We start from the raw sequence: 12,310 nt of genomic DNA on the forward strand, positions 1-12,310 counted from the left end.
AACCAACAGATAACACAATCAAACATGTGCAAAGCACAAAGCTCAAAGCTCAAATGAGCTAAGCACCCTACAAAACAAACAAGTTAGTTTACAATAGTCAAATGAAACAACTCAATCAACTTGCATTAATTCCTTTAAAGCACTTTGCTTCTTAACCTGAAAAGTCAAAGTCAAACTCAAACATGAGAAGTAAGACCACTAGGACAAGCCTAGGGTCAAAAAGGAGGAAAAATCTTAAAACAGCAAGTGAAACATGATCAAAACCAAGATAATTCAATTAAGAAGAAAGCCTAATTGGTCTCATATCAAAACAATACACCAATTTCATTTCATGCACAATTTAGGTCAAAATAAGCAACTGTGAACCACATATGAGTAAACAGAATGATTACATTCAAACAAATACTAAAACAGCTCAATAAATCCCACAAAAATTCCAGATCAAACAGAACGCTACCTATCAAATTTCATAGCACTTGGACACGTGGAAGTATGGGAATTAAATCAGGAAATCATGGCATGCAAAAATTAACCCAAACAAGGTCACAAAGTGTACACCAACTTCAATCAATTGTAAAACAGTGACAACAAATTGGAAATGAATGGGACCAAAGCCAAAGTGAAGCTAAACATGTCAAGAAACACTCCACCAAATTTCATCTTCTTATGATAAGGGATGAGCATTGAATAAGCTATGGAAGATGATCACTCAAACAAAGTTCACAAAATGATAAACAGCAAACAAAAATGCCAATCAAATAGGAAATGTATCAACAATTCCTACAAAAATTCATGGCGAAACTAGACATACACATGATATCACATGCAAAAAATCAGAGCCATAGACCTAGTGTAAGCATGGAAAATTAAATCATGAACACAACATAGCATAGTGTGACACATATTGTCACACTCAAAAAGATCACATCATATCTCTCTAACCAGGAACTCAAAATTAGCAAACTATACATCAAAATCCCCAGGAAAGAGTTAAGAACAAGCATGTGAAATTTCATTCATTTTGGATAATGCATGATTATTTTATGATCAATATGGTGAAACATACATATAAGGCACCTATGTCAAAGATCATTAGACAAGTTCAAAAATCCACCAGGCACAACTTCAATTACTATGCCTAAAAAGAACTAGACAAAATTTGGAGATTATCAAAAAAAGTCCCATTCAATTTGGATCAAAAATGGATTTAATATGATTTTTTGAAGTTTGGTAAAAATATGAAATAAATATTAACATTTAAATGAAATTGGATAAATGTTGAGTGGCATTTTTGTAATTCACGGAACCAGGGCGCAAAACGCCGCGTTTAAATAAATTACATGGCACGGCGCGATTGACTCTTTCGAGCGGGAAACAAAATTCAAACGAAACGCATGGCTCAACAAGATCAAACACGCGATTTTTCCAGAATTTCGTGTTCTTCGTTGTTCTTCATTCCCAGAACTCGTGATGAACAAATCTCCATGGAATGGCACAAACCGCATATGGTTAGAACCGGCATTCAATCAGGATCATGAATCTAGCAAGCATTTCAATTAATTTCACTCATGCTAACGAGATCGAGCTAAAACAGTTTTGCATTCAAATGTTCAAATCAAGATATCTTCACTAATACTCAATGATTCAGCACGATTCAAATTGCAGTCTATTATATGTCGCAAGATCTATCTAAACCACATGCTGATTTCAAGAATCGAAGATTTCGAAAATTTACCTTGTGATTATGCAGTGAGGAATCCGCGAGTGTTTGGCTCCAATTCAGTGAAACAGATGGCCTACAATAGTTAGGAAGGTGATTGGAAGGTTCAACACAACTCAGAAACGCACGATCATGAAGAATTTTCCAGCTGCCATTGATGAGCAAGCTTTGCAACAGTGAGAATTGGCACGGTTTTCTTCCTCAATTGCTTCAACAGACCTTGAAAATTACCTACAAATGATGAATGCTACAAAAGAAAGCACAAAGATCAAAGGATTCTTGAAGAATTGATGAAAAAGAGTGTATGTGAAAATGGAGAAAAGTGAGAGAATTTTTGAGATTTTAGGATTGGATCTGAAAAAATGATTCCTTTTTTCAATTCTGTTAGAATTAGGCTTTTATACATGCTCTTAATCCACCCTTTAATCATGATTAAGCAAAATTGGATGATTAGCAAAATGAGCTTGTTATGTCAAATGGCCTTTTTGCCCTTATGCACCTTGAACCAATGGAACAGTAGTTTTTCACTTTGAGCAAATCATAAAATGCATTTGGAAGCTATTGGAATTGGTCCCATTTGAAAATTCCTTGTATTTTGAAATTTGGACTTTTTTTCCACCAAAAATTAAATGGTCCACTTGAAAAATGACCTTTTTATGTGAAGGTTTTTGATGAAATGTGATGATGGATTTGGATAGTACACATCAAATGGGATTTGCTCAAAAAAGAATCATCCAATTTGGCCTTTCCATTCAAAAGTTATGGCACTTTGAATTTCAACTTTTTCTGAAAATGATTTGATCATAACTTGCCAACCATAAATGGGAAATGAGTGTTCTTGGACTTTTTGGAAAGGCAAGAACAAGATCTTCAACTTTCATGTTGGACAAATTTTGATTTGAAGCTTGCTTCATGATGTAATTTTGAGGAGAATGACTTTCCATTTTGGGCAGGTGAAAATTACAGGTCATTTCCATTTTTGGAAACTTTTTTGCCTGACTTCAAATCCTTCAACCTTGATCTTTGAAATGCCAAATGAGGCTTATATGGACATGAATGAGACCTTTCCAACCATCTCACACCTTCAAATCCCTGATTAAATGCACAGTTGACCACAGTTGACTTTACTAGGGTTTTGGTTGACTGAGCCATGTTCTGATGAATTTCAAGCCTTTTTCTCTTGAGATCTTGATGCCAAATGATACCATAACTCATATGAACTCTTGATGAATGATCATGGTGCCCAAATTCTTCAAGAATGGTCACCATCTAGCTCAATGGCTGATTTTGACTGTTTGACTGATGATTGCTTCAGCTACAAGAAACAAGGTTAGATGACAATATTTTTGCACTTTTGGTTAGATAACAAATGAAAAGCAATGATATACAAATGCAATACATGCTTGGTGATCAAGAATCACACTCACAAGGTACCCACCCACTAAGAGGGAAGCAAAGGTGCACAAATGATCCTTGAGGCAACGATATGACATGATATGATGCCTTGAGGCCATGAGGGATCTTAGGGCAAAAATTGGGGTCTTACAGGACGAGGCGGGGTAACCTGTTCCGCGTTGGGGGTGGGGGTGGATGGCGAAATGTTATACCCAAATGGGTTGGGGGCGGGGCGGGTGTGGTACAGAAAGGCGAGAGTGAGGTTGGTAATGTCTAAATATGAGTATATATAAGGAGTCCCCAAGTAAGTATCATTTACCCATGGATAGGAGATCATGTGCACTCATCAAGAATAAGTTCAGAGGGTATTTATGGCACAAATCATCATACTTAGGTACACAAAAAATAAATATGAAAGAAGCAATCATGTACCCTCACCATTCTCCCCAATGCTAGATAACAACTAAGTTAAAATTAGATCTACTTTGCCATTATTAAACCCAGTAAATATGAAGAGTGAGGAGGGAAGAAAGACTTACCAATGAAAAGTGGTGAAGCATTTCCAAAAGAAAAAAAACTTTAGGAGAAAAAGAGAACACTTTCTAGCAAAACTAGGAATTAGTAATTGCTCGAAGTATTTATAATCACGTGAGAAGGAAGACGGAAAAGCAAAATTCCACCTAGAAATGCAGTAAGTAAAGGGTTGAATGTCAACCAATAAACAAAGAACATTGTCGTCGTAGTAATAATTACGATGGAAGTTCCTAGAAAACTCATCATAAGAGACCTAACAATAGACCACCACGCTACTAGCTATAAACTAACACGTGGAAGACAGTATAGAGGAAAACTTCGAGGAGTCACATCAGTCCTAACCAAAATACATTAGAATGTCAAAAGACAAGTTGAAGATGTGTGAATTTCTATTAGAGTCGTCACCCATTTGGTAAATCCTATCTATAAGAGCATCCCAAGTTAATACCTGATTCTACCAAACCAGACTTGGGAGGAAGTTGTTCCTACATATATTGAGGAAGAGAGAATATTCACTCATTAGGATATTAGATTATGGTATGAGTGACCCAATAACAAAAAAACCCTAATTACTCTTCCTCAAACTTAAATTCAAAATTTGACCCAAAACATAAAGTCGAGTAAAGCAAAATATTTACAACCGTGTGATGTCAGGAGAAAAATATCAGTCTTACGCCTATCATCCAAAAGAAGGTTTTAGGCTCTAGAGAGCAAGTATGGACTTGCCCTTGAAAAGCACATGAATCAAGCAAATGATGGAAGGATGGTCAATAGATGACATAACAAATCATATTCTGACATTTGTCCACTTAAAAGGAAAAAAAGATCATTTGTCTCCAAAAACTTATGAGAAGCCTTGATATAAGAGGGAGGCTGACACCAAATCAAAGTTCCCACTCTTGAAAATCTAAAAACATTATCCTACGTCGAAATATTTACAACTATCACCCCTCCATTTCTTCAAATGGACATTATCATAATTCATATGAAAAATCACATGCTACTGATCATTACCCCTAACATCAAAAGTTAGCAGGTTGATCATAAACTATTATAATCGGTGTTTGCCATTTCAAGAACCAATTCATCTATTCACTCGTTTAGAATTAATTTTCTGCACACATGCTCATCCTCCTTGTATTACATTCTCACCCTCGAAAAAATACATTTTTTTTCTAAAATTAGTTCTTATGATATACTCATTGGTAAGGTACTCTTAAGGCAACAAGTTCTTGTATACACCTAATTGCACATGCATAGAGCCTTAATAGTACATACATGGTACAAATATTACACTAAACATTTCATTGATCAAGTGAGCATAATTCGTATACCAAATTTATTGATATTTTTTCTCAGAAATAACAGCAAGAATTTATGCTGAATACACAATGGCCAAAATGCCAAGCCTGCCAAGAAAGATGATAGAAGGAAATGACACATATCTTCAATAGATTATTACACTTTTTCTTTCAATCCCTACAGGATCATGTTCAAATTCAACAAATCAACCCTTTTCTGCAATTTCAAAACTTTTAGGAACTCAACATTATATAGCAAACAACACTAACAGGTATTTTAATTGTTGCTTTCCTGAACCAGAGTCAAGAATCACCCATTGAAACTTCCGTGGGAAGGACAAATTCTAAAACTTCACTATTGCAGGAACAAAAATATTACAAAAATTTGGCTTTCCAATCACCTAATAAAATACAACAATTTGATCCTAATAAGGAGTTCAGTTGAAAAAGAATAAACAAACTTCGGGTGCAGCCACTTTAAAAAAGCTCTGATAATACAACCTACCATACATGCGTTACCGATTGAGTGTTGAAACTTTATAATTTAAGATGTTAACTATTAAAAAAGCCAGGTCCAGCTCGAGAAAGAAGCTCCTCACCGGCATCTTTACCTATCTTCATCATATCTTCATAAGTATAAGAACCAATTCTGGAAGTTTCAAGGACTGCATAAATGGAGTTTAGGTTAAGAATGGTAACCGTTAATGTATCGGAAACGAGAAAGCAAGAAAATGTATTGCTAAGATGTACATACCACGGGTTCCATCAGGGGAAGCAACTAATCCTCTAAACAAGCAATTACCATCCTTGTCTCTGCTAGCATACCCTGCGATAGGCGTTCGGCAAGACCCGTCCAAAGTTGTAAGGAAGGCTCTTTCGCAGGAAATTGCTAGTCTTGTTTCTTCATGATTCAGCGAAGCAAGATATTCTGCCTGCAGATATCAGACATCCAAATACGATAAAACTAAACACCACAACTATATGATGTAGAAATCAGCCTACACTAAATCATATGTGTACCCTAAAGGTACATGAAACTATAGTTCACGAAATATATTTATACATTAAACGAGAAAATTTAAACAAAAAAGTGTTTTCATCAAGTTTTACAAGTGACAAGTTCATGAAATATAGTTAAACACTCACCATTTTATCATCATTACTTCTACAGGCTATTCCAATTGCACCTTGGGCAACAGCGGGAAGCATATCATCAATTGATAGGGTTGAAGTTACATTTTCTGTCATATTTAATCGTTTCAGTCCAGCCAAAGCCAACAAGGTAGCTTTGACAACCCCTTCACTGAGTTTTCTAAGCCTTGTTTGGACATTGCCACGGAAATTATCTTGCACCTGAGGTTATAACTATAGGTTAAATAAAAATCAATTAGATTCAATCACTGCTCCAGACAACTAAAATGACAGAAACACTAGCTTACAGTTAGAGATGGATATCTGTGAAGGATTTGTGACTTTCGTCTAAGTGAAGCAGTACCAATAACACTTCCAGCCGGTAGATCAGCTAGTGAAGCCGCACTCAATGATATAAATGCATCTCTAACATCCTCTCGTGGAAGGTTACACGGTAAAATAGTTTCCTCTGGTAAGTATGTAGGAACATCTTTCATTGAATGAACAGCAATGTCAATGTCCCCATTTATGAGTGCTTCATCTATCTCTTTTGTGAACAATCCCTTCCCACCTATGTCTGCGAGCGGTTGCGATAATATTTTGTCACCGGTCGTTTTAATTATTACAATTTGAATAGCTCCTTCTTCAGCTAACTCTGTATGCGATGCCATGAGTTTGTCTCTTGTCTCATGCGCTTGCGCCAGAGCTAGTGGACTGCTCTAAATATAAACATACAAATTTGTTACACCAACCGCGGAAGCATTCATAATCATCTAGCTAACATTAAGAGGCTAAATAAAAACAAAAACAAAAAAAACAAAAATTTTCCATAACAGAAGAAACCAAAGATGAGACTACTTTTCTTAAAAATCACTTATTATCTACCAAGATGATTGCAAGCATTTCATTCATTGTTACATTTATCCCTTTCTATAATCATCCTCTAAGGAGGGGCACTGAGGGATGTTTAGATCTGTTGGGATTCTGTGCATGCATTAAATTAAACACAAGAAGGTAAAATACTGATATACTAGTAATGCAAAATCCTAACATTATGAACCATGCATCTTGCATAAAACAAAACCCCTTTTGTTCTGAAATTCACTAATTTACAACAAAGCAAAATCAATTTTTGGCAATAACTACAATCACCAAATGTCAATAACACCCTATTCTCTAAAAGTCAACATGTTAAACAGCTTTATCAAACACAGTTTAACCTAACAAAGCATAGACCCATTGAATTAAACACTATAAAAATGCAAAATTTAACTAAAGTTGACACATTTAAGCCAAAATGAAAAGAACCCAGAAGCAGAAACGAGTAAAATTACCTCCCTCTGGTACCAATTCTGATAAGAGCGGTCTTATTCTGCTGGGTTTGTTGCTCAACGGCAAGGGAAGCCCTGATGCGACATTTGGAGAAAGGTGAGGTTTTGAAAGACGAGAAGCGGAAAGAGGAAGTGAAAAGGGAAAGGGATGGATTGGAAGGTGCAGAAGGAAGAGAGAATGATGAAGAGGAATAAAGGGTCATCTCCATTTGGGTGTGAAGCAGTACACGGTTTGGAGTTGAAGAAGGGAATTGGGATTTTAAATGTGATATGATCTTAAGATAGAGCTTTTTTATTTGACAAGATCTTCAAGATAGAACTTGTGGTCCCCACCTTACCCAATTACATTACCTTCTTATTATTATGTTCTTAAAATTTTGATGATTGGAAAATTTTGATTTTCCAACTCTTGAATCACCCAAGTATATAGATTCTGCCCCTTAAAAATAGTTGATACATTCAATAAAAAAATTAAACAAATGAATGTAGATGAAAGTTGAAATTATTATTAATAATTATTTTGTGATTTTTTTTAATAAATAGATAAAATAATCATTGAGATTACTATAGGAATGTGTCAAAATATATGTAATTTAAATTGGTGGTTTAATTGGCTTCAGCTCATTAATTCTGAATTAATTTTATTGTATCTAGAAGATAGTTATTGATTATATATATAGAGGTTGGAATATGTTGGACCGAGTTAGCCTTTGCTAATCTGAGTCTGATTTGTTCAAAATTTAAGTTTGATATGTAGTTTATCAAAGATTTATTTTTTTGTTTGAGCATGACATTTTTGAAGGTTTGATTGACCTATTAACCTATTTAAAAAACCTATATCATTTGAACATATGTAAATCAGAAATTCAATTAATGTTTAAATAGACTAGATAATCAAAAGTACAATAAGATTAAATATTTGTTTCCATTGACTTTTCTGAACTTACCTAATAACATAAATTTTGTGAGATGATTTGTTTGAGAGAATTTATAAAAACACCTTATAATATTATTCATAGGATTTCCTTCGACTTATTTTCATAAATTCTTAAATATAATTAAATTATACTTTTGTATTTTAATATAAAGTATAAAATACAATATAAAAATAATAAATTCATTCATATTTAATAACTAAGTCGGCTTGATAGACTTATAAGGCTTTTTGTATGGCTTGCGGCCTAGCCTATTTAACTAAATAGGTTTATAAAAAAGTCCGGGCATTTTCTGTTTTAAAAAAAAGTTTGGTCTGGCATTGACCTATGTAGGCTAGGCCGTAGGCCCCTGTTAGTTGGCTTGACCTATTCTCACCCTTACGTATATATAATACTATGGGTTGTGAACTGGTTGAGATATTTCAACCAGTATGTGATATTATCTATCAATAATATTTCTTTTTTTTTATAATGCTTCACTTGTAATATTTTTAATGCTTTCAATTATTCGGCTTCGACATGAACTTGTAAGCTTAACTTATATTTTGTGTCGAATTTAGTATGCAAACTATATCATACATTAAACAACCACAACATTGTCGTAAGGAACATTTGACGTATACTTAACTTCTGATGTGTCTTTGGTCACTGATCTAATGAAAGCTTAAAGTGATTGGCCAATAAAATACTCTCAACATTTGAATTACTCACGTCAAGTTTGTCTAACACATTTTCAGCATAAATCTTCTAAGGGTGTCATAACTTTCTATCACGCATATTCATGTGAATTTTCATTTAAGAATCTTCTTAGCATCACCTAAGTTCTTCATTTCAAACTCTTTTTCCAACAAAGTTTTCAGTTCATTTTGAAATTCGATTCTATAGATGACAAGATATCAGACACAATGTTGGAACAATGTGTATAATATCTGTAACAGAAAGAATAAAAGCATAATTTAAATAACACAGGAATTGATAACCTAGTTCGGTGCAAAATCACCTGCTTTTGGAGGGAAGTAACCTAATGAAAGAAAATTCACTTTTAATAGTCCGAAGTACAAATTGGTATAATTTGAACTCTCTCAAATCAATGTCTCTTTTTCTAACAATACATGTGAACTTCGATCCAAGATCCCCCTAAATATGAGATCTCTCTCACTTTAACTCAAACACTCTCCCAAGTATATGGATAGTTACAAAAGTATATGAATGATAAATCAACAATACAACTCAAATACTATATTCTCCTAACTTAGAAATATAATGCAAAAATAAAGTATTACAAAAAATAACAAAGACTCAATAACAATAAAACACGTCAAGCTTAGTAGTACAAAGTATGACTCTTCATAAAGGATAATGACTCCTTAAATAGCAAAAAAAAGTACAACTAGGACTTTCTTGATTTGAGATGTGGTTGAACCTCCAAAAGCGTATAAAGTCAATCTTCATAAAGTTGATTGCAAACAAATCTTGAATAAATTTGAATCTATTGAAAATATGAAATTTCATATTTCTAACAAAGGTATAAAGTAAATCTTTCTTAAACTAAAACACACATAATAAATTAAATATTTGATCTGACATAAATGGAAACAAATCTCCAAAGTTCCGAGAAATACTTCAATCTTTTGTGCGGATCAAGCAAATAGAGTGAGACAAGATGTCTTACACAATGTAGAACATTTTTTAACATGTTGTTGTCTACTGAAGTGTCTTAATTGTAAGTAGAGTTTGCACCTAAGAGAGGGAGGGGGGGGTGAATAAGGTGCCTTGAAATTTTCCTGGCTTTAGCCTTTGTTCTGGTTATTTTTCTGTTTACTTGTTAAATGATGAAAGTTGTAAAATGCAGAAAGTAAAGAACACGGCAAAATATCATGGTTCCCCTCACAATCCGAGAGTACTTCAATCCCTTTTCAACATAAAAGAGATTTTATTATTGTTAGATCTTTAGACAAGACACCATAGTCTATCTATACAAGACTCTAACTTAATCCACCAAGAATAATTCTCTTGGATTTTTCACTAAGTGTATAGAGAGAATAATCCTCCCTTAAACATTCTCTTGCTTCCAACAATGCTGGACAACAAGGTATTACAACCGATAATGGAGACTATTTGAGTAAAAGAAAGTTGATGAATATGTATCAACCATTAAGATTGATCTTCCCTTTCAAGCAAGCAATTTACAATGATGTATAAGTACTCAAGTGTTGATGAATGTATGGAGAATTTTTTTCTAGATTGATATGACATCAATATGCAGAAATTTCTCAATGAAAGTTAAAGTTCCACAACACTTGTTTTGAAAAAGAGATAGAAAAATGAAGTTAAATTGCTATGAAAGAGGTGAAACTTGAATTCTAAAAATATAAGGTTTATATAATGTTAAAACACTTCTCTAAATGCATGTAATTGTATGTAGGGATGCCATGAAAACTTACAATTAAAAACAACATGTTTGTTGCAATTACAAGGCGAAACATTGTCACTGCTTCAGTGATAATCGGTTGCCTTAAAGGTAGTAACTGATTATGCTGAAGCATTACCACTAGAATTTGAAATTTTTTCCAGTGTAATCGGTTAAATGAATCTGGGTAACCGGTTACCTCAATCAAAAATGGCCACTGTCTGCAGCACCGTGACCATGTAACCGGTTACCTTAATTATGGTAATCGGTTACCTCAGCTAACAAGTGAAAAATTGCTTAAATGAAAATCATGTAGTCAATTATTCGATGCATAACATATGTTTAATGATATGTGGCATGAATAAATGTTTTTCTTGAGCACTTGATACTATCAAAGTAAGTTTGAATGCTTATACCTTAAAAATCATGATCAATCCTACTAAGCTCCAATACTTATAAAACTTGAAACTTGACTTGAGCTAATTTGAAGTCTTGAACCATTTGCTTTTTGTCATATATATTTGCATGTAGAATTATCTTCATCAAAACACTTGTTGGAGAAGTCCATATTCACATTCTCCCCATTTTTTATTATGACAACCTCTTGAAAGAATTAATGCAATTTTCTATTTCAAAAAGAGTGTCTCCCACTTGAAAAATGCTCCCCCGTGATCTATGCTTGAAAGAATTTGACAATGTATATTCTTGCTGCAAATTGGGTTAGATATATACATACTAACATAGATTCTTCTCCCCCTTTGTCATTAACAAAAAAGATGGGATAAGACTTAAAAATTCACACAAATGAAAGGTTATTAAATGATTTAATCGACATTGGAAGAAAAGGGCACTAATGAAAGGCTATTAAATGATTTAATCGACATTGGAAGAAAATTTAACATTTCCTTGAAAAACAATATATAGAAGAGAGAGAGAGAGAGAGAGAGAGAGAGAGAGAGAGAGAGCAAAATGAAAAGGACACTAAGGAAAGGCTATTAGATGATTCAATCGACAGTGGAAACAAATTTAACATTTCCTTGAAAAACAATATATATATATATATAATATATATATATATATATATATATAGATAAAAAAGAGAGGAGAGAGAGAGAGAGAGAGAGCAAAACGAAAAGGACACTAAGGAAAGACAATTCAATTATTTAATCGATATTGGAATAAAATTTAACAGCTCATTGAAAAACAATATATATATATATATATATATATATATATATATATATATATAATATATATAAGAGAGAGAGAGAGAGAGAAAAACAAAATAAAAAGGACACTAAGGAAAGGCAATTCGATGATTTAATCGACATTGGAAGAAAATTTAACGAATACTTGAAATGAAAAGGACACTAAGGAAAGACTATTAGATGATTCAATCGACATTGGAAGAAAATTCAACATTTCCTTGAAAAACAATGTATATATATAAGAGAGAGAGAGAGAGAGAGAGAGAGCAAAATGAAAAGGAAACTAGGAAAGGTTATTAGATGATTCAATCGAATTGGTAGAAAATTCAACATTTCCTTGAAAAA

General features: G+C 33.5%; 1 protein-coding gene across 1 annotated transcript; it reads right to left on the minus strand.

Annotated features, from left to right (window-relative positions):
- Nucleotides 1-4,701: 4,701 nt before the first annotated feature.
- Nucleotides 4,702-7,791, minus strand: LOC127100958 (porphobilinogen deaminase, chloroplastic). Its single transcript, NM_001427001.1, has 5 exons — nt 7,416-7,791; nt 6,390-6,795; nt 6,097-6,303; nt 5,705-5,882; nt 4,702-5,615 (listed from the first exon to the last, which is right to left on the minus strand). Exons 1-5 carry the CDS (start codon nt 7,619-7,621, stop codon nt 5,503-5,505), a joined length of 1,110 nt encoding a protein of 369 aa, NP_001413930.1. The 5' UTR covers nt 7,622-7,791; the 3' UTR covers nt 4,702-5,502.
- Between the last annotated feature and the right edge of the window lie 4,519 nt (nt 7,792-12,310).

The sequence above is a fragment of the Lathyrus oleraceus genome, chromosome 7 (assembly GCF_024323335.1).
Source record: "Lathyrus oleraceus cultivar Zhongwan6 chromosome 7, CAAS_Psat_ZW6_1.0, whole genome shotgun sequence".
NCBI lineage: Eukaryota > Viridiplantae > Streptophyta > Magnoliopsida > Fabales > Fabaceae > Lathyrus > Lathyrus oleraceus.